This window comes from Chiloscyllium plagiosum, chromosome 37 (genome assembly GCF_004010195.1).
Source record: "Chiloscyllium plagiosum isolate BGI_BamShark_2017 chromosome 37, ASM401019v2, whole genome shotgun sequence".
In the NCBI taxonomy this organism is placed as follows: domain Eukaryota; kingdom Metazoa; phylum Chordata; class Chondrichthyes; order Orectolobiformes; family Hemiscylliidae; genus Chiloscyllium; species Chiloscyllium plagiosum.
The window spans coordinates 29187322-29210825 of NC_057746.1; the positions used below are offsets into that span (position 1 = coordinate 29187322).

Consider the following 23504-nt stretch of genomic DNA (forward strand, 5'->3'; position numbering starts at 1 on the left):
CCACTTTCGTGTTTACAGGCACCCTCCTTTGAAATTGGTGCCATGTTCCTAACCTCCCTACACTCCAGGTTCTGCACCCTAAAGCTACAGTCTGGGTTCCCATGCCCCTGCAGAGTTAGTTTAAACCCCCCCCACGAGCACTAGCAAACCTCCCACCAAGGGTACTGGTGCCCCTCAGGTTCAGGTGTAGACCATCCTGTTTAAATGGTCCCACCTTCCCCAGAAAGAACCCCAGTTATCCAAACACCGGAATCCCTCCCTCTTGCACCATCCCTGTAGCCACGCATTTAACTGTTCTCTCTCCCTATTCCTCGACTCTCTATCACGTGGCACGGGTAACAAACCAGAGACAACAACTCTGTTCGTTCTAACTTTGAGCTTCCAACCTAGCTCCCTGAAAGCCTGTCTAACATCCTCGGCACTCCTCTTACCTATGTCGTTGGTGCCAATATGGACCACGACTTCGGGCTGGTCCCCCTCCCCCTCCAGGACCCGGGAAACACGATCAGAGACATCACGTACCCTTGCACCTGGGAGGCAACATACCAATCGTGAGTCTCTCTCGTTCCCACAAAACCGCCTATCTGTGCTCCTAACTATCGAGTCCCCAATTACTACTGCTTTGCTCTTCTTCACCCTTCCCTTCTGTGTAACGGGGACAGGCTCCGTGCCAGAGACCTGAGCCCCGTTACTTACCCCTGGTAAGTCATCCCCCCCACAAGTATCCAAAACGGTATACTTGTTCTTGAGGGGAATGGCCGCAGGGGGTCCCTGCACTGGCTGCTTCCTCCCAGTCCCCCTCACTGTCACCCATCTATCTGCCATCTTTGGAGTTACTACTTCCCTAAAGCTCCGATCTATGACCCCCTCTGCCTCCCGAATGATCCTAAGTTCATCCAACTCCAGCTCCAGTTCCCTAACACGGTCTTGGAGGAGCTGGAGATGGGTGCACTTCCTGCAAGTGTTTTCAGCAGGGACGTCCATGGCATCCCTCACCTCAAACATGTTGCAAGAGGAACATTGCACTGCCTTCACTGCCATCCCTCTGAAAGTAACCTTCTCCTGCGCGATTTTAAAGGGAAAAAAACCTACCCGGCTGCCCCTCTGGTCGTCGTCACTTCCCCCTGCTGCTCCCGCTCTTTCTGTAAAGAGAGAAAAAAAACCACTGCCCGCTACCGGTAAGTAATTTTAAAACAAACTGTCTTACCTTAGCTGCTGCTCGGACTCAAAGATTTTACCTGAAATCTATGTGCCTAGAAATTGGCATTTCTACCTTGGGATTGAGATTCATTTGATGTATTAGTTTGCAAGTTTTATTACACCCTTTCCTTTCTGTGGGAGTGTGTGTCGATCCGAGGATTAATTGGAATCTTCTCAGAATCTTTCAAAGGGATGAAATAGCTCTTCTGCAAACTTCAAACCAAAGAAGGAAACAGGGGTATTTCCGAACTCAGGGTGAGATCTTCTTGTGCTGATTTTCTGGGACCTCAGTTAGTTTTGTTCCCTTTACAGCAAGTCGTTACTGATGTTTTCAATTTCATTTGGTAGGAACAGGTGAGCAATCTGCAGACCCACATCACATCCGAGTTCACTAAAATGCACCAGATTCTCACTGAGAAAGAACAACATCTTCAAAAAATTGAAAAAGAATGTAAATTATACTGATTGTGTTTGCCCAGAGTTATAGATTTGGAAAGAATATGGAGACTTTGCTGAGATTTGTCAAGGTGACATGAATTTCTGAAACAGTCAATCCATTAAACCCGGAATGGAACTATTTGGCGCCGCCCTTCAGGCGCCTATCATTTGGCTTGTCTCTCTTGCTTCGAATGTTTTCAGCCATTTCTGGTATGGGCTTGTTGGACTTTGGCTCAATCTATCAACTTACTTTCTTCTATGTGTGAGCCAAGTCCTGTGTGTTCTTTAAATGAAGCAATAGGAGAAGATATTCGGTCTCACACTTTAAGTTTATTTTAGCAGTAAGTGGATAAAGCATTCAGAGCTCTGGGTCTCGACCTTTCTGTCCCTGACAAACAGCAGAGTGTGTCAGTTCATGAAATCTGACCCCTATCCTGCCCCTGACCCAGTCTTTTATACAGTACAAAAGTCATGTAATCACAGAACATTGTGCAAGCATTGAGGTGTGGTTGTCTTCTTGATTGACTGTTGACTTGACTCCATTCTCTGCCTTCTCGCATTCCCGGATATCTGACCCCATGTAACCTCTTTCTGCAGGAGGTGGCGCGAAATAGTTCTTGTTTTTTTTACACAACTTAAAACATGTCCTGCATCTGTACTCACAGGGGAGCAACACCCCCGCTGTCTGCCTCACTCTCCCAGGCGCTACCAAGGCCACCAGTATACACTGCTCTTTATTAAAAGTCATTCCTATTGTGTGTTTACATCAGCTTATCTTTACAAGTCAGATGTACTCAGTACTTTTCCACTGTCTGTTCGTACATACAAGGGTTACACTATACATTGTGCTAGTTAATGGTTAAGTATAACATTGTATTAGAAGTACTGAAACAAATGTATCATTAAAGGCTTCTGAATGCCTCAAACTAAGCCATATATTTACAGGCTCCACAAGAAAATAGAAAGAAAATTGAATTACAGCTTTCCAATGTGAAGACAGAAGGGCTTAAGTACCATCAAGGCAGTAGATGACTATTAATAATTGTTAAATGAGAAAATGATTACAAAACGAGATTTGAATCTACAGCGGGTCATTACAGCTTTGACTATCAACTCTTGCTAGTTGAGAAAATTACATTCGTTCGTTAGCCATCCTCTCTTCTTTAACCAAACAAGACTTTTTTAAATACTGAATTGGCGTCAAAACAGCTCAGTGCCAAAGTAATGAGCGCCTAAACAGTTTAGAGCCAAAACGTACCCCACCCCATTAAAACACTGTGAAAAAATAAACAAGAAAGAAATGTTTAAACCGGGAGACCGAGCATTAGTCTCACACTGGTAGATATAACGGAATGGATTCATTACTTTGCGGATTGTCACTGGGTAATTTTGTAGTCCAGTGAGACAGAACTAACCAATGTCAGCAGAATTTTGGAGAATATTTTTTTCCCACAAAGTAAACAGAGCGAATGGAGCACAGGACCCTCCCGGGATTGGTAATGGTGGAGAATGGGACACTTGGTGTAGGGTCTGGCTCAGGCAATAAGAATACAGTGGAATGCTATTGGCTGCTCTAGCACGGGGTTCGCAATTTTGACACAACTCTGGAGACACTGGTGAGCAACACTTTGAAGAACAGTCAGGGAAGTTTCTGTCATCCTCTAGATAGTTCAATCAGCCTCTTTCTCTTTCTTGGTGTTGCTGGAAAAGCGCAGCAGGTCAGGCAGTATCCAAGGAGCAGGAGAATCAACGTTTCGGGCATAAGCCCTTTTTCAGGAATGAGGAGGGTGTGCCAAGCAAGTTAAGATAAAAGGTAGGGAGGAGGGACTTGGGGGAGGGGCATTGGGAATGCGATAGGTGGAAGGAGGTTAAGGTGAGGGTGATAGGCTGGAGAGGGGGTGGGGCGCAGAGAGGTCGGGAAGAAGATTGCAGGTCAAGAAGGCGGTGCTGAGTCCCAAAATCTACATTCATCCCTTCTGGTTGGAGGGTTTCTAAGCGGAACATGAATCCCTTCTGGTTGGAGGGTTTCTAAGCGGAACATGAGGCGCTCTTCCAAGAGGAAGAGCGCCTCTTCTTCTGCCTAGGAATCCTCCAAGAGAAAGAGCGTCTCATCTTCCGCCTCGGAACCCTCCAACCACAAGGGATGAATGCCGATTTCTCCAGCTTCCTCATTTCCCCTCTCCCCACCTTATCTCAGTCCCAACCCTCGGACTCAGCACCGCCTTCTTGACCTGCAATCTTCTTCCCGACCTCTCCGCGCCCCACCCCCTCTCTGGCCTATCACCCTCACTTTAACCTCCTTCCACCTATTGCATTCCCAACGCCCCTTCCCGAAGTCCCTCCTCCCTACCTTTTATCTTAGCCTGCGGTGGGGAGGTAACCAAGGACATTGTGGGCAGCAGGCGTGGGCAGAGAGAAAGAGAGCGAGAGAGGATGAATAAGTGCTAATAAGATCTAAAAGGTGGTCAGCATGGGTGAACTGTATGAAAGCAACCCAAGTAATGTGATAAAAGGCCACGGAGTAGGGTAGAGAGAGAAAGCAACCCGTCTCACAAGAAGACATAACGTGGGGTGGGAAAACGGGGAATGATGGGATTAGGCTCTATATTTGGCTCTTAAATCGATATTGAGGCCGAGAAGCTGCCGGGTTCTGAAATGGAAAATGAAATGCTGGTTTTCGACCTTGCCTGAGGTTGGCTGGAAAAATGCAGTAAACCCGAGACAGAAATGTTGGCCAGGATGTACACGGAGGTTTGTTGAAGTGGCTGGCAACTAGAAGTTCAAGGTAATTTGTTACGGACAGAACGTAGGTGTTCTGCAAAGCAGTTACCCAGATTGTGTATCGTCCCTTCACAACTACCTGGTGAAGGAGCAACGCTCCGAAAGCTAGTGCTTCCAAATAAACCTGTTGGACTATAACCTGGTGTTGTGTGACTTTTAACTTTGTACAACACCGGCATCTCCAAATCATGTCGAGGAGACCACACCGTGAACAGCAAATAAAGTAACAACAATTTTCACAGTTGTCGATTTTGAGATCAATTTGCTCCGATCTTGTCCATTTGATGATTCCGTCAATGTCACTTTGTAACTTAATGCGTCTATCGACACTGTTTACAATGTTATCTACTGTTGTACCATTGGGAAAGTTGGATTTGTGGCTTTCTGTCCCGGCATCTAATTAATGAATCAGTCGAGTGATGGAAACAATGTTAACACGGAAGGACTGCTCCTAACTCGCAGAGAGATTGATGACAGCACTAAGTGGAATTGAGCTGTAAATAAATGTACCGGATAATATGAGCATTGGGTTAAGATCAGAAAGGAAAGCAAAGGTGAGGAGATTATAAGATCAGAAACTGATCACAAAAGAGAATAATACGAACAATGTCTCCTGTCGCTCAGCCAATTTCCCAAACAGGACAAGCATTTTCCTTCAATGCGACGTGCTCCGGAATAAATGAAGAGCTTTTGCCCGAAAGGTCGATTTTTCCTGCTTCTCAGCCTGATCTGCTGTGGTTTTCCAGCACCACTCTTATCTAGACTCTGGTTTCCAGCATCTGCAGTCCTTGTTTTTACCTGAGAGGGGACATGGCAGCTGCTCACTGGTCACATTGTATGGATAGTTTTTTTTCTCTCTGTAGATCACAACAGCGAGAACATTTCAGAAAGGCTGGATGGTCGTCAATGTGCTTGGGTAAACCTTATTGTCCTGAAGGACGATATTTAAATGCGAGAGATTCACAGATCTAATCCCAGGAAAGACTGCTTCCGTATCTGTCATCTCAATATCTGACGGACATGTATAATACTTTGTCTCTGAGTTTGAGTGCATGCAATCACTCACACAATTCAGGTTACAGATCCGGATCTTACACCGGGTTTCACCAGAGGGTTTGGAACCGGGGCAGTGAGTTCAGTTTGCAGCAAAGTGTCAGGGAAACTCCCTCACCGCCCATCGCCGCATCATATCTCTCTCAATTCCCACCCAACGCCAACACACCATGGACTTTCACCCTCCCGGCCAGAGTTCATCTTCTCCTCCTACTCCTCCGCGTACTAACTCCGTTTCTCCTTCAACCTTTTCTTCTCTCCCTTCAAAATATCTGGAGCATAAAACTATCTTATAATTATTCTCCGAGTATTGCGGTGAAATTAATCGGCAAACGTTTCAAATGATTGTGTTCACCAGCTCAGTCACAGTGAGCCTGAAAGCACTATGAATCGGTAAGTGCTGACATTGATCATGGCTTCCAGACAGCAACTCCAGAGACTGACCGAGGAGGCAGTTTGTCCCATTTGTTTGGATTTATTCACCGATCCGGTTATACTGGATTGTGGACACAACTTCTGCCGCTCCTGTATCACCCAGAGTTGGGAAGAGAAGGAGATAAACTCCTGCCCGGAATGTCGAGAGGTGTTTCCGGAAAGAAACCTCAGGGTAAATCGGGCCTTAGCGAATCTGGCCGAGGAGGCTCGAAAATTAAAGCTGGATCCGAAAGAGAAGGAAAGTAAACCTCACTGTGAGAAACATCAGGAAGATCTGGAGCTGTTTTGTGAAACTGACAAGAAATTGATCTGTGCGATTTGTAGAGATTCGCGGGAACACAGAGAGCACCGCTTCCTGCCGATCAATGAGGCTGTTGAAATCTACAAGGTAAAAGGGGTCTATTTTCTAAACTGTGAGCTCTGTTAGCGCTTTCTCATTGTGACACTTCAATTTTCTCATTTTCTCTCCCAATTCAGCATAAGCTGAAATCTTCCTTAGATTCTCTCACAGAGAAGAAATCGGCGGTTCAACAAACGGAACTGACCCAGAAACGGAAGATTTCCGAAGTGAGGGTGAGCTCTCCCTGTGCTGATTTTCTGGGATCTCGGTTTGTTCCCTTTATCGCGGGACATTAATGAGGTTTCACATTTCATTTGGTAGGAACAGGCGAGCAGTCTGCAGACCCACATCACATCCGAGTTCACTAAAATGCACCAGATTCTCACTGAGAAAGAGCAGCGTTTACTCAGAGATCTCAGGGAAGAAGAGGAGAGGGTTGTAGAACCAATGGAGAAAAACCTTCGAGAGATTCAGGAGAATTTAAATTCTATTGAGGAGAAACTCTCAAAGTTACAGAAACAGACGGAGCAAAAAGTCGAGCTGATATTTCTGGAGGTGAGGAATATGTTGCACGTTATTTCAGATACATTTCAGACATGATGACAATTGTAAAAATAATATGTAATTTAGTGCAAAAAAACTAAACTGCACTTGTGACTGTTGTTAGAAACGAAAATCGCTTCTCAATAATCGCTCTAGACAAATTCAGGAAAACAAAGTTTTATTAACAAGTCAAGTCTGCAGAGTCGGGCACCCTTAAAGAAAAGGCGCGCTGAGGCTTACAAAGTCTCCATTATTTATAGGACAAGTCCCTCCTCTCCTTGGCTCCAACAAGCCATGAGGTTCACATTCTTAAAAACATCATTATTTTTATCACAAAGTCTGCAACAAAAGGCTCCAGAGTCTCCAAAGTTTGTTGTTTTTCTCACCCTGTAGTCTTATCAGTCAAAAGCTTTAATCTTGAAACAGATGTCTCAAGTCGCACTCCCATCCTGGAGTCTTATCAGCGAAGGACTCATCCTTCTCTGCTGTGTGAATGGCTTCATTAATCAAGAGCCTGCTCGCTTTCACTATAGCTCACAAATTGTCAGCATTCTGCACAATTTAAACTACTCTACTTTTGAGTATATAAAATGGTTGTTAGAAAAGAAACAAAGGTTTTGTCTTTTATTATAGATCAGTCTGTGGTCCAGGCACATCTTAAAGTTTAAACCGAAATTACCTCTTACACTGTCCAGACGATTCTGCTGTTGTCACTGTAGAAGGGTCAATGCTCCCGAAGCGTTCACTCTGATTTCTCTCCACAGATCCATACAAACCAACAGAGATTTTCCAGTAAATTTCGGTTCGTTTTGTAACCGCTGCCACACTGTCTGCAGATCCTCGGAAATACCGACATTCTCCCGGGAATGGGTTGCGATATTTTTATTTGTTTTGTTGTTATCTCCGTGTTTCCCAAGTTTAATTATCTCTTGGAATTCCCATAGTAATCCAGTTACAGCTCCATGTGGAGAGTGTGTGGGTGTGTCTGGTACAGAGGGGGTGTGAGAGTCACTGTGTCTGTGAGCGGGACTGATGGTCAGTATCAGTTTATTTTACCCTCTCCTCAATCTTCCTTCCAAAATGCATCACTTCACATTTCCATGTTGTGTCTGCACATTTCAGCAGCCTGTCTGTCTCCTCCTGAAATCTGTAACTGCCATCCTCACTGTTTGTGATTCATTTCTTTCAGGAGGAAGCTTGTTGGAAGAGAAGGTAGGACATGCTCTTTACTGAAACTCTGCACAGTTTGCTCAGTAACTCAGCGACGGGTTATTATATGTTTATTTCCTGGTTATTGTCGCCATTTTAAAGGGTGATTCATTGGAAAGCAGTTACTTCGGTTATGGTTCAAACACAAGTGTTTTTATAATAAAAAAGTTATTGCACGGTTGAGACAGTATTAGATGCTATAAAACTGTTCTGCAGCATTGCAAACAATGACAAGATGCCTGTAAATAATACAACCTGGTTCTCAGGTTGCAAAGGATCACTGCCCTGATTTGGGCTGTTTGTGTGACTATGACCTTTCCCTGACCCTGAGAGAGCCACACGGCCCATGTTTCCAGGGAATGGCCATCCCTGTCCCTGCATGGCTCCTGACCAACCCGAGACAGTCAGAGTTGAAAGGGGGAATCATTTTTGTTTCACTTTTTACAACACTAACTCGCACCGTAGCCTTTATAAACAGTACAATAAATGCAAAATCAAAAACAAAAGACCTTCAATTAGTGTAATGTCACGTTCTGAGATATTTTACAGGACCACTGGAACGTATAGAAAAGTGTCACTGAGATGTTAATCCAGGTGATTGATGCAGGATTTAGCACATTTTAAAGGAGGAAAGAGGAATAGAGAGATGGAGAGGTTCAGGGAGGGAATTCCAGAGCTGAGGCATTCAGCAGCTGAAGGTCCAACTTCCAGAGGGGGGAGAGTCTAAAATTAGAGATGGTCAAGAGGCTGAAAGTAGAGGAGCAGGATTCTCGGAGGGTTGTGGGACCCAAGTATTACACAGTTGAACATGGGCATTTCGATGTTTCAGTTTTTCATCTCTGTTTTACAAGTTCATGTTTATAATAGAGCAAGGGGATGGAAAAAATGTTTATCATCTCCATGGTGTGTGGTGTTTCAGTGCCTAATCTGTTTTCAGGACATTGGCCTTTCTCTCAACCTGGGGGTTTTCAATCCTTGCCCTTGCATTATCGAATTCTTGCTGGATCAGTTATAAAAATAAGATGAACATTTCACTTTCTAACCCATTGACTCAAGCACAGAAAATGTGGAAAGCTTGAATACTTAAACCTTTTCATAAATGTTTGAACAAAGCAGAATTTATGATGTCATCTGTTTAATGTTTATAGAACTAGTGATGAGGGGAAGAAACTCTCAGCTGCTGATGGCTTTCTGTCTCTCAGACAGCTCACTGGCCCTTTACAGTACACAGTCTGGAGAGAAATGATACACACCATTCACCCAGGTAAACATGTGTAATCATTTTCCTAATGATAGATCCAGATGTGCAGTGTCTCCAGGGCCCCAGTTTACATTTCACATCATTAGTTGTTAATTCTGGGAGATTCTCCCTGGAAATATTGTACTTTCTGTGGGTCCATTTGGATAAGTATCTGAAGCCACCAGCGCTGTGCGTCAGAGCAGTGAAGGGTTCTGTCTAACCAGAGGAACAGAGCATGGAAACAGGATTTTGGGAGGAGACTGGGCTCGCTCCATCTGGAGTGACATTGGAGGAGCAATGTTTTATCATAATATCAGGAAGGCATGAAGACATTAAAGAGCCAGTGTTAACAAGCACGTATCTAATGGGGGTTGTGAGACAAAACAAAAACAGAAATTGCTTGAAAATCTCAGCAGATCTACCAGTATCCATGGAGTGAAATCAGAGTTAACCTTTCAGATTGCGTGACCCTTCTTCAGAACTGGTAGTAGCTGGGAAAAGTTGGTTTATATGCAGAAGATAGAGTGGCGGAGGAGGTAAGGAGGAAATTATAGGTTGGGATAGACCCCAAAGAGAGAGAAGAACAGTTAGAAAGACAAAGGAGTGGATAATGATTAGGTTAGGAGATACTAGTGCCTAATAATAGGCAGAATGTAATGGCAGTGATAACACGACCTGGTTTGTGGGATAGGGGTCTAGGTCATGGTAGAGCTCTGGGCCTAATATTATTGGCCTCGAAATTGAGTCCAGAGAACTGCAGGGTCCGGACGTGGAAAATGAGGTGTTGTTCATCCAGCCTGCGCTGAGCTTCAGTAGAACACTGCAGCAAGCCTGAGACAGAGATGTTGCCCAAAGAATAGGATGGTGTATTAAAGTGGCAGGAAACTGGAAGCTCAGGGTCTTTTTTTCAGGCAGAACACAGATGCTTTGTTTCCCCAGTGCAGAGGAGACCACCTTGTGAGCAATGAATGCAGGAGACTTGATTGTGTAAAGTGCAGGTTATCTGCTGCTTCACCTGGAGGGTGCGTTGGGCCTTTGGATACTGAGGAGGGAGGAGGCAAATGGGCAGGTGTTTTACCTTTGGCAGTTGCTGAGGATGTTGCTGTGGGGCTATGGGTGGTGAAGGAAGAGTGCACCAGGGTGTCCTGGAGGGAATGGACCCTGTGAAGGGTTGTCAAGAGAGGGGAGTGTGTCTGGTGGTGACATCTTCTGCAGGTGGCGGAAATGGTGTCTGATACTTTTCGAGTTGTGGATGCTGGTGGGATGGCAGGTTTGGACAAGAGGAATGTTAATGCTATTGTGGCAGAAAAGAGAGGACATGGGGCAGACCCAGTTGAGGGCACTCTCAACGACATTGTTGGGGAATCCTCAGCTGAGGAAGCACGTGCGCATTTCTGAGGCTCCCTTGTCAAAGTTTGCCTTGTCAGAGCACATGGAATGGAGACGGAGAAACTGGAAGAATGGAAAATAGTCTTTACAGAAAGCAGGGTCTGAGGATGTATACTGAAAAAAGTGTTGCTGGAAAAGTGCAGCAGGCCAGGCAGCATCCAAGGAGCAGGAGAATCGACGTTTCGGGCATAAACCCTTCTTCAGGAATCTGAAGAAGGGCTTATGCCCGAAACATCAATTCTCCTGCTCCTTGGATGCTGCCTGACTTGCTGTGCTTTTCCAGCAGCACATTTTTCAGCTCTGATCTCCAGCATCTGCAGTCCTCACTTTCCCCTCTGATGATGTATACTCTATGTAGCTGGGGATGTTGTGTTTATAGTGGATATTATTGGTCAGTCTATCCCCAGAAATGGAAACAGAGATGTCGAGGAAGGGAAAGGAGAAATCAGTAATAGACCAGCTGAAGGTGCGAGTGAGGTAAAAATTGGAAATTGACAGTGTGAGAATGGGGAAGAGGATAGGTGAGTGGGGAAGGTGGGATTTAGATAGTTTAGTCAAGAGAAGGAGTTGCAAATACTGAGAGACTACATTGTATAATCGAAGGTATGTGTTGACCTTACTGAAGTGGTCAATGATGAAAACTGTAGCAGATAAATATCAACTGAAATAACTTTGGATGCTGTAAATAAGAGTTAAAAACAGAAAAGCTCAGCATGTCTGGCAGCACCTGTGGAGAGAAATCAGAGTTAATGTTTCGAGTGGCTCTTCCTCAGAACTGATGATAGCTCAGAAAATGTCAGTTTATATGCAGACATTAGTGTGGGGAACGGGGTTAGGACTATCTGCTAGGTGGGCACAGAGTCCAAAGTCAGAGAAAAGCAGTTGCACAGAAAAAGGAATGGATAACAATCTGGCTCAGAGGGTGTCTAGCTGTTAATGGGGACAGTTTGTGGCTAACAATGGGTTGTGTGTAATACCAGACTCTGTATAATGAGGCCTGGTCAGTCGGGGTTGAAGTAAGGACATGGGAGAGCTCAGACCTTAAAGGTATTGAACTCAATATTGAGTCCGGGAGGCTGCAGAGTCCGAATGAGGCGCTGTTCTTCAGCTTGTTCAGCTTGTGGAGCACTGCAGCAAGCCTGAGACAGAGATGTCAGTCAGGAAACAGGGTGATGAGTTAAAGGAGCAGGCAACTGGAAGCTCAGGGTCTTTTTTACAGACAGAATGCAAATGTACAGCAAAGCGGTCACCCAGTTTATGCATCATTTCCCCAATGTAGAGGAGACCACATTGTGAGCAGCGAATGCAGTAGATTAGATTGAGTGAAGTGCAGAGAAGGCGTTGCTTCACCTGGAGGTCTGTTCAGGCCCTTGAATACTGAGGGGGGGGGGGGAGGAAGGAAACGGACAGGTGTTCCACTTTCTGCAGTTACAAGGGAAGGTGCCATGAAGCTTTGGGGGGAGCTGTTGGGAGTGAGGGAAGAATAGACCAGGGTGTCCTGGATGGAACAGTCCCTGTGGAAGGTGGACAAGAGAGGGGAGAGGAATATGTGTCTGGTGGTTGCATCTTGCTGGAGGTGTCAGAAATTATGGCTAATGATCTTCTGGATGTGGATGCTGGTGGGATTGCAGGTAAAGACAACGGGAACCTTATCACTATTGCAGGAGGGAAGAGAAGGAGTGAGGGCTGAAATGCCAGAGATGGGTTAGACCCAACTGGGGGCTCTGTCAACAACAGTGCTGGGGAATCCATGGTTCAGGAAGAATGAATGCGATAGAGACAGAGTATCTGAGAGCATGTAATGGAGTCTTTACAGGAAGCAGAGTATGAGGATGTACAGTCCAGGTAACTGTGCGAGTCAGTGGGTTTATAGTGGATATTAGTGGCCAGTCTATCACCAGAAATAGAATCAGTAACGTTGAGTAAAGGAAGGGAGGAGTCAAGGATGGCCCAGGTGAAGGTGAGAACAAATAAACGTTTCCAATTCCAGATGAGAGAGGGAGGCAGCACCAATGACATCATCAACATACCACAGAAAGACCTGTGTGCAGGACTGGAATAAGACTGGAACAAGGAACATTCCATGTATCCCACAAAGAGACAGGGAAAACTGGGGACTCATGTGGATACCCATGGCCACCCCTCTGACTCGAAAACAAATGAGAGGAATTAAAAGGAAAGTTGTTAAGGGTGAAGGTGAGCTTGGCCAAGGGGAGGAGGGTGGTGGGAGAGTGGGGATGGTTCAGGCCTTTGTTCCAGGAAGAAGGGGAGAGCCCTGAGACCATCCTGGTGAGGGATGGAGGTGTAGAGGGATTGCTTGACCACGGTAAAGAGGAGGCAGTTGGAGCCACAAACTAGCAAGTTTGGAAATGGCATAAAGTGTCAGAGGAATGGCGGATGTAAGTGAGCAGGGACTGGAGCAGGGGGGACAAGATGAGGTCATGGTAGGAGATGAGTTCTGTGGGGCAGGAGCAGGCAGAAAGAATGGATCTGCCGTTTGTGTATATTGGGAAGGAGGTAGAAGCGAGCTGTGCAGGGTTGGTGACTATCAGCTGGAGGCAGTTGGAGTGGGGACAGATCCCCAGATGAAATGAGGTTGGTGACCGTGGTTGACACAATTGCCAAATGTTACATCATGGAGTCATAGGTGAGAGGCTGATAGGAGGAGGTATCTGAGAGGGATGTCAGCTTCTGCAATGTAGTGTTCAGGTTGCCAAGCACCACCCTGTTCAGCAGCTTAATAACAAAGTCAGGATTGGATCTGAGAGCACAGAGCATGGAGTGCCTCCCTCTCCCATTCGGAATTGAAAAGGTTTATCAATTTTGTTTCCAACTTCCACCTCACTCTCACCTTCACCTGGTCTATCTCTGAATCCCTCTTCCTTTCCTTCACATCTCTGTTTCTATTTCTGGGGATAGACTGGCCAGCAATGTCTGCAAGCTGGAAGAACAGCACCTCATTTTCAGCCTGGGAATCCTGCAGCCTTCCAGACACAATATCAAATTAAATAACTTCGGGGTCTGAGCTCTCCCATGTCCTTACCCCAACCCACACAACCAGGCTTTGTTATCACGGAGACTGTTATTACACACAAGCCATTGTTAGCCACTAATAGTCTCCATTAACAGCTATTCACCCCCCTAGCCAGATTGCTATACACTCCTTTGTCTGTCTAATTGCTCTTCTCTCTCTTTGGGCTCAGTCCCCACCAATCATTTATTCCTCACCACTTCTCCAACGCCCCGCCCCACCCTATCTTCTGTAACTAAATTGACATTTCCTAGCTACCATTAGTTCTGAGGAAGGGTCTCGTCATCCAAAACGTTAACTATGATTTCTATCCACAGATTCTATCCACTGCTGACCCTGAAAAATATCGATAGGTATAACATAGTCAAATATTAAACAAGGCAGAGATATTTATAAACTTCAATAATGGGAGAATGAAAAGCCAGCTTGCAGGTAGTGAGGTTGAGAGAATCACAGAATCCCTCCAGTGTGGAAGCAGTTCATTCAGCCCATGAAATCCAAACTGACCCTCTGAAAAGCACCCCATCAGGACCCAACTCTTTACCATATTCTTGTAACTCCACATTTCCCATGGCTAATCCACCTTTCATGCACAATAGACAAAAGTTGCACATCTTTGGACTGTGGGAGGAAACCAATGCCAACACGGGAGAATGTGCAAACTTTATACAGCCACCTGAGGCTGGAATTGAACCCAGCTCCCTGGTGCTGTAAGGCAGCAGTGCTAATCACGAAGCCACTGTTACAATATTTTCAGGAATCCCATTGATCAAATAGTGAACCCAATGACAGCTCCATGAATTTGATCGGATGCCCAATTCAGTCTGAGGCTTCTTATTCAGTGTAATGTTCTTGGTCAGTTTTCCAAGGGCTCAGAATGTGAAAAGGTACTGGGTGGTCCTGCAGGAGGGAGCAGCTATCTGGAAAACTGCTATCACTTCCAGATGTGGGAAGGGTGTGATTTGGAATGTTGGGAATATGGCACCAAATGAGCAATGAGTAGCCACCCGAGCTACAAGTCTTCACATGAATCTTGAAAGCAAGCTAACATTTAAAGTCAAGATGACTCTTCATAAGTGCTTAACTTCCCAAGTCAACCATCACTGGCTTATCCCCTTCCTAGAAATCTTTTTCCTCACTGACATATATCTTTGCTGTGAGTCATGTGCTGTTCTTTTAAGCATCTACCATTAATCCACAAATATCTTTGGTGCTAAATGCCTTCCCCAGTCTACTCCAGCAAGCTCTGCCCTCATTCCTTTGCAATTACCCTTGTTTAAACCTAGCACAGTTATTTACCAACCAAGATCCTCTCTTTCAAACTGAATGCTACATTCCTCCATGTTGTGGTCAGTGTTGACTCTGACATCATTTACTAAACCTGCCTCAGTACACATCACCAGATTCAAAATAGCCAAATACATGGTTGGATTCACAGTATTATTGTTTCAGGAAAATACGTGCTCATGGCTTCCTCTGCTAATCTCACTATTTCAATCGACATGTTGATAAAAGTTGCCCAGGTTTAATGTTACTTTCACTTTTTAATCTACTGATTATTCTCTGCCCCATCGTGTAGCTACTGTTTGGGGTCTTATAAACCATTTCTGCCAATCTTTTCACTTTATTTCTTCCATCCAATCGTGTGGAGTCTATATTCATCTAATTTCAGATTATTTCTTGCTGTTGTATTTATTTCATCCCATATCAACAATGCTACCCCATCGCGCTTTCCTTTCTGCTTGTCCTTTTGAAATTTACATTTTTGCTCGGTGAAGTATCCTCTCTTGTTTTTGAAAAAGTAACAAAGAGGATTGATGAGGGCAAAGTGGTGAACGTGATCTAAATGGACTTCAGTAAGGCATTTGTCAAGGTTAGATCTCATGGAATACTGGAGAATTCGCCAGATGGATACAGAACTGGCTTGAAGGTAGTGGTGGTGGAGGGTTTCTTGTCTGACTGGAGGCCTGTGACCAGTGATGTGCCACAAGGATCGGTGCTGGGTCCACTAATTTTCATCTCTTAGAAAAATGATTTGAATGTAAACATAGGAGGGATAGTTAGTAAATTTACCGATGACACAAGGAAATCATGACCAGATGGGCCAATGGACTGAGGAGTAGCAGATAGTCTCTAATTTCGATAAAAGTGAGGTGCTGCACTTCGGAAAGGCAAATCTTAGGAGGACTTATACACTTCTTGGTCAGGTCGTGGGGAGTGTTGCTGAACAAAGAGACATTGGAGTGCAGGTTCATAGTTCCTTAAAAGTGAAGTCACAGGTAGATAGGATAGTGAAGAAGACATTTGGTATGCCAGGTAGATAGGATAGTGAAGAAGACATTTGGTATGCTTTCCCTTATTGGTCAGAGCATCGAGTATAAAAGTTGGGAGGTCATATTGCGGTGGTACAGGACATTGGTTAGGCCACTTTTGGAATGTTGTGTGCAATTATGGTCTCCCTCTTATCGGAAGGCTGTTGTGAAACTTGAAAGAGTTCAGAAAAGTTTGACAAGGATGTTGCCGGGGTTGGAGGATTTGAGCTGTAGAGAGAGGCTGAATAGGCTGGGGCTGTTTTCTCTGGAGCATCAGAGGCTGAGGGGTGACCTTATAGAGGTTTATAAAATCATGAGGAGCATGGATAGGGTAAATAGACAAGGTCTTTTTCCTGGGGTGGGAAAGTCCAGAGTAGAGGGCATAGGTTTAGGTGAGAGGGAAAACAGTTAAAATGGATCAAGGGAGAAATGCTTTCATGCAAAGGGTGGTGCATGTATGGAATGCCAGAGGGAGTGGTGGACGTTGTTACAATTACAACATTTATAATGGATCTGGATGGCTATATGAAGAGGACGGTTTCAGAGGGATATGGGCCAAGTGCTGGCAAATGGGACTAGATTAGGTTATGATACCTGGTTGTCACGGATGAGTTGGACTGAAGGGCCTTTTTCCTTGTTGTACATCTCTCTGACTCTGCATGACAGAATCAATCTGTGAACAGTGATGTCACATGAACAGCACTGTGATGATGACAAGCCATCAGTTTTGATTATATCAGTTGTGGTGGAAAAGTTCAGTGACACCGAGGGAACTAATACATTGCATTATTTCTAATAGTGATGCGGGAGATTTTAAAGAGGTCCTCAATGGAAGGAATATATAGATTACTCCCAGTACCATGTGCTAGTGAGAGTAGGAATTGGAGGATAATGTGTGGTGAAGGAGCTGAAGTAAAGAGCAAGGATTCACATTTTTGGACCTCTGGGACCTTTGCTGGGATAGAAGTGACCTGGAGAAGACAGATGGGTTGCACCTGAATTGGAAGTGAATCAATATCCTGGCGGGGAGATTTGCTCGTGCGACTTGATAGGCTTTAACATAGTAAGGGGGGAGCGGTGTATTGATGGGACTCGAGATAGTGAAAAAAGAAATAAGGTGTCGTAGATAAAGGGAGCAAGTTAAATACTCAAGGTAGGTAGGACCACAGCAGAGAGTGAGGTAAGACTGAGCAATTGAACTGCATTTATTTTAATGCAAGAGGCCTGAAAGATACGACAGATTAACTTAGGGCATGGTTATGAACATAGGATTGGAATATCATAGCTATTAGTGATGAAATGTAGCTCAGGGAAGGGTAAGATGTTAAGGATAGAAAGGGAGGCAAGAGAGGAGGTGAGCGGCACTTTTAGTTCAGGATAACATTGTTGCTGTACTTAGGGAGGATACTCCTGGAGACCGTCCAGGGAAGTTATTTGGGTGTAACTAAGAAATACCTCATTGGGATTGGAGTGTAAGCTCTCAAATAGACAGTGGGAAATTAAGAAGCAACATGTAGGGAGATCGCAGATATCTGTCAGATTAATAGGATTGTAATAGTAGGGAATTTTAACTTTTCAAACATAAACTGGGAATGCCATTATGTTAAGGACTTGGATGGAGAGGAGTCTAAGTGTATCAAAGAACATTTTCTTATTCAATATGCGGTTGTACCTCTTTTCCCTGGAGCGTCGAAGGCTGAGGGGTGACCTTATTGAGCATTATAAAATCATGAGGGGCATGGATAGGGGAAATAGATAAGGTAGGAGTAAGGGAGTCCAGAACTAGAAGGCAGAGGTCTAAGGTAAGAGGGAGAAGATTTAAAAGGAATCTGAGGGGCAAAATTTTCATGCAAAGGGTGCTGCATGTATGCAGTGAGCTGCAGAGGAAGTGGTGGGGGCTGGTACAATTACAACTTTTAAAAGGCATCTGGATGGGTACACAAATAGGAACGTTTAGAGGGATATAGTCCAAGTACTGGCAAATGGGACTAGATTAATTTGAATATCTGGTCAGCATGGACGAGTTGGTCCGAAGAGTCTGTTTCCATGCAGTGTATTTCTGTGACTCTAACAGCATCTTATTTTCCACTTTGCTGAGGCCACATGGGGAGAACGTTATAGAAATTTGGAATGACATTGTTAGGAATGTACTACAGATCTCCCTAGTCAGAGATTAAGTGCTGATATGTGGGCCAACTTCAGAAAAGTGAAGAAACAAAAAGGTCATAATATCAAGGGAATTCAGCTTCCCCATGATGAACTGGGGCAGGCAGATTGTGAAGAGCACAGACAGGACAGAATTCTTAAAATGTCTCCCCGTGATCTTTTTGAGGCAATGTGTAGAAAATCCAACAGGAGACAGGGCAGGGCTGGAACAGCTGAAATTCGCCAAGATGTTGCCTGGACTGGAGCGTTTCACCTCTGAAGACAGACTCAATCAGCTGGGGATATTTTCATTGAAGCAGAGAAGGCTGAGGGAGAACGTGGTGAAGGTGTAGAAACTTATGAGGATTACAGATAGGGTAGACAGTTGGGTACGTTTCTCCATAAAGTAATGGAATGAACAATCACAAATTGCACAGATTTAAGAGAAGAAGCAGGGGGGTTTTGAGGGGAATTAAGGATAACTTTTACCCCAGATGGTGGTTGGCATCAGGAACTCACTGCCTGAAAGGAGACAGAAAGCTTTGCAGCATTTTGGAAGTTATTCAGATGGAGTGATAGAGTCACTCAGGACAGAAACAGACTCTTCCATCCTATGAGTCCAACAGAACAGATATCCCAAACAGACCCTAGTCCCATTTGCCAGTATTTGGTCCATATCCCGTGAGACACTTCCTATTCATATTTCCATCTGATGCATTTTAAATGTTGTGATTAGATCAACCTCCACCACTTCCTCTGGCAGACCATTCCATACATGCACCAACCTCTGCATGAAAAGGTTACCCCTCAGGTTCTTTTTAAATCTTTCCCATCTCACCTTAAATCTATGCCCTCCAGTTCTGGAGTCACCTACCCTGGGGAAAAATACATTAGCTATTCACCCTATCCATGCCACTCATGGTTTTACAAACCTCTAAAAGTTCACCCCTCAGCCTGCAATGCTACAGGGGAAAAAAAGCCCCAATCTATTCAGACACTCCCTATTACAACCCGTCCAGACCCCTGCAAATTCTCTCCACACACTCTCAAGCCTCACAACATGCTTACCCCATGGAAGGGTGTCCAGAAACACACTCCAATATGCCTCACCAATGTGCCACAACATGACACCCCAGCTGCAACACTCAACGCACTGCCCAATAAAGGCAAGCGTGCCATTCTCTCTCTTTACCACCCTGTCTACCTGCAATACCACCCCAAGGAACCATATACTTGCACTCCCAGGCCTCCGCTCAGTAACATTCCCCAGGGCCCCACCATCAATTGTCCTACTCCTGGCCTCGTTTGCCTGATCAAAATGCAACACTCACATTTATCTAAACTCCATCTGCAGCTCCTTGGCCCACTGGCCCATCTGCTCAAGATTCTGTTGCAGTCTAATATAATCTTTTGTTTACTGTCCACTGGACAATATTTTCATGTCTTCTGTCAACTTATGAACGGTGTTAGACAAGCAGGAGGCAGGGAGAACACAGCAAGCCAGACAGCATCAGGAGGTGGAGGAGTTGAATTTTCGGGTATAACCTTTCTTCAGGATTGGGGGTGGGTGAGGGGGGATCTGAAGATAAAGGGGGTGGCAGGAGCAGGGTCATGAATTGGCGATAGGTGAAGACAGGCAGAGGGTATGACTTGGTTGGTCGATGGGTGGAATGAATCCGGTTGGTGGCTGGGAGAAGTGGAAGAAAGGGGGAGGGGCTGGGAAGGGAGTGGGGGATGAGAAAGGAGGTTATTTGAAATTGAAGAATACATCGTTGAGTCCTCTGGGCTGTCGACTGCCCAAGCGGGTGATGTGTTGTTCCTCCAATTTTGAGTTTGATTAATTGCGGCAATGGAGGAGGCCAAAGATGGTCATGTTGGAAAAGGAGGGGTAGGTCCGGTCAGCCCCTACAGACCCGGCTGCGATGCTTAACAAACATTTCCCTCAGTTTATGTTTGGTCTCTCCAATGAAGAGAAGATGACATCGGGAGCACCTGATGCAGTAAACTAAATTGGAAGAGAGGCAGGTGAACCTCTGTCTCACCTGGAAGGACTGTTTGGGGCCCTGGATGGAGCTGAGGGGAGTTGGTGTACCAGCAGGTTTTGCATCTTTTGCAGTTGCAGGGAAAGGTACCTGGGAGTTCAGGGGAGTTGGTGGGGAGAGTGACACAAACCAAGGACTGTTCTTGCAGAAGGCAGAGAGACATGGGGAGGGGGAGATGTTCTTGGTGGTAGGGTCTAGTTGGAGTTGGCAGAAGTGTTTGAGGATGATGCATTGGTTGCGGAGACTGGTAGGTGAGGACAGGGGGGACTCTGTCCTTATTGCATTGAGGGGGATATGTTTAGAGCAGTGGAACAGGGAATGGAGGTGCAGTGGAGGGCTGTCTGGATGACAGAGGGGGGAAATGTACATTGTTCAAAATAGGTTGACGTCTGGGATGTTCATGAGTGGAATGTCTCCTTGTCCAAGCAGATGCAGTGGAGGCAGTGTAATTGGGAGAATGGGATGGAGTTGAAACTTTATTGCTGGAACAGCACAGCAGGTCAGGCAGCATCCAGGGAACAGGAGATTCGACGTTTCGGGCACAGGCCCTTCTTCAGGAAGAAGAATTCCAGCAATAAAGTTTCAACTTTGATCTCCAGCATCTGCAGACCTCACTTTCTCCTCGAAGAATGGGATGGAGTTCTTGCAGGATATTTGGTGGGAGGAGATATGTTTCAGGAATGCTCCTTGTTTGTAAAATTCTTCCTTGTGAAGTCTCCCTTTCTCCTCACATCACTCAGACCTTGTGAGTGTTTGTGACTTTATAGTAATCATCCGTCTGGAGACTGTTGCTGGAGATGGAAACAGCGAGATCAAGAAAGGGAGGGAGGTGTCCGATATGAACCAACTTAGGAACCATGCATCCAATGTTTGCACCCAAATGATTTATATACATGACCAAAAGCAGTGGGAACCAGCACCAATCCTTGTGTCACACCGCTGGTTTCCAGTCTGAAAAGCAACCCTCAACCATCACACTCTACCTCCTACCTTCAATCCAATTTTGTACTGAATTGGGAGCTCCCCCTGGAGCCCATGTGATCTAACCTTACTAACCAGTCTACCATGCAAAACCTTATTGAATGCTTTGTTGAAGTCCATATGGACAATGTCTATTGCTCAGTCTTCATCAATCTTCTTTGTAACATCTTCAAAAAACTCAATCAGGATGCGATTTCTCGCTTACAAAGCCATGTTGACGATTCCTAATAAGTCTTTTGTCTTTCCACATGCATGAAAAATCCTGCCCCACCTCTCCAATAACTTACCCACAACTGATGTAAAGCTCACTGGTCCATAGTTCCCTCACTTTTCCTTACAGCCTTTCTTAAATAATACCGACAAATTAGCCAACCTCCAGATCGGGCTTTTGCCCGAAACGTCGATTTTGCCTGTCCTCGGATGCTGCCTGAATTGCTGTGCTCTTCCAGCACCACTGATCCAGAATCTGGTTTCCAGCATCTGCAGTCATTGTTTTTACCTCCAGATCTGGCACCTCACCTGTGGCTATTGTTAACACAAATATGTCAGCAACAGGTCCAGCAATCTCTTCCCTAGCATCCCTAGTTTCTGGTAAAGACCTGATCAGGTCCTGGGATTAATTTAGCTTTTTACAATTGAAGACCACCACAGCACATCCTCTTCTGTAATATGAACTCTTTTCAAGACATCACAATTTATTTCCGCAAGTTCCCTAAATGCTGGGAAATGGAATAGAAGTTGATAGGCCCTTGATGACTAGCATGGCCACAATGAACTGAAGGGCCTCATTTGATGCTGTGTTATTCTATGGCTATGTAGGTTTGTTAGCTCAGTTGGCCGGATAGCTGCTGTTTGACACAGACTGGCAGTAACAGTGTAGGTTCAGTTCCTACACTGTAAAGATCCTGTCTTCTCATCCATGCCTTTTCACTGAGGGATGGTGACGCTGGTAATAAGCTTGCCACTAGCTTTCTCTCTCAGATCAGACAGCAGCCTCTGGGACTATGTCAACTTCACTTTCTTTCACTCTGTGGCTCAAGAAGTGGACTCGTCGATTCTCTCTCTAACTAAGAGATAACATTTTTACTGTTGTGTTCATCTTATCTCAACAAAAAGATTAACCTCCCATTAACCTTCCTAATTACTCACTGTTTCAGCATTGAACATTTTCTGACTTGTGCAGTAGAACACCCTGATCACTCTGTCACTGGCAATTCTCAGGTTTTCTCTGTTTCAGGAATGCTCCTTGCTTTTAAAATTCTTCCGTGTGAAGTCTCCCTTTCCCCAAACATCACTCAGGCCTTACACTATCCCCCATTCTCTCACCCCCATAACTCCCATCCACCACCCTGAAATTGTCCTATCTCCTCAGAATAACATAAGTATTTAAAAACCCAATCGCCTCTACCACAACTTAATGATGTTGTTCCAAATAATTGCAACATCCTCATAAACACCACCTTGGGAAAAACAAAGGAAACTCAAACCCAGGTTCTCGCAGGAGAGATGAAAGAGAGAGAGAGGGGGTCAGCATGGAGCAGTTTCTTTGACCAGCAGCCTCAAAAACTGACTGCTTGCCAAACCAAACCAAAACCAGAGTTAAGCTGATCTGGGAGAACTGGACGCTCCCCTTCCATTGAACAAGTGTTCCTTTAAACTTGAATTGGAGATGCTGGTGTTGGACTGGGGTGTACAAAATTAAAAATCACACACCAGGTTATAGTCCAACAGGTTTAATTGGAAGCACACTAGCTTTCAGAGCATCGCTCCTGGTGAAGGAGCGACACTCCGAAAGCTAGTGTGCTTCCAATTAAACCTGTTGAACTATAACCTGGTGTTGTGTGATTTTTAACTTTAAACTTGAAAGCCTTTTACCTGAGGCAAGATCTGTTATCCATCATCAAATTGGCCCTAAAACACATAAAAACTAGACACGTTGGAACCTGTGTGTTTATGACACTCTTAAAAAAAACAAGGACAACCTAACCTTATTTAAGGAGAAACATTTTCACACCCCTCACTCACCCCCACACTCTCAGCCTTCCCCCACACATCTCCCTTTCACTTCCTCCTCCCGTCTCCCTGATCCTCCTCATTCAAGTCATCCTCCTTATTTTCATTCCCCCTACCCATCTTCCTTGCTGCCAATTTCACTCCCATTTTCCCTTACACCCCACCTCTCCCCTCCTCCACACTCGTGAACTCTCACACAGTCCACCTCTTTATTCACCCCATCACTCACTCTGTCCTCAGTTTCCTTGTCTCTATCCCTCACTGCATTCCCCTTCCATCTCAATACAGGCCCTACTCTCCTCACCTTCCCTCCCCATCACTCTTCCATCGACCTCACTCTCCACTCCCTACC

At 45.1% G+C, this 23504-nt stretch overlaps 1 protein-coding gene across 1 annotated transcript in view; it reads left to right on the plus strand.

Moving 5' to 3' along the window:
• Positions 1-23504, plus strand: part of LOC122541549 (zinc-binding protein A33-like) — a 94991-nt gene that overhangs the window by 66979 nt on the left and 4508 nt on the right. The window contains exons 9-13 of the mRNA XM_043678378.1: positions 5871-6295; positions 6385-6480; positions 6569-6802; positions 7980-8002; positions 9148-9263. Of these exons, the coding sequence (XP_043534313.1) occupies positions 5871-6295; positions 6385-6480; positions 6569-6802; positions 7980-8002; positions 9148-9263 (894 nt within the window). The remainder of the gene's footprint in view (positions 1-5870; positions 6296-6384; positions 6481-6568; positions 6803-7979; positions 8003-9147; positions 9264-23504) is intronic.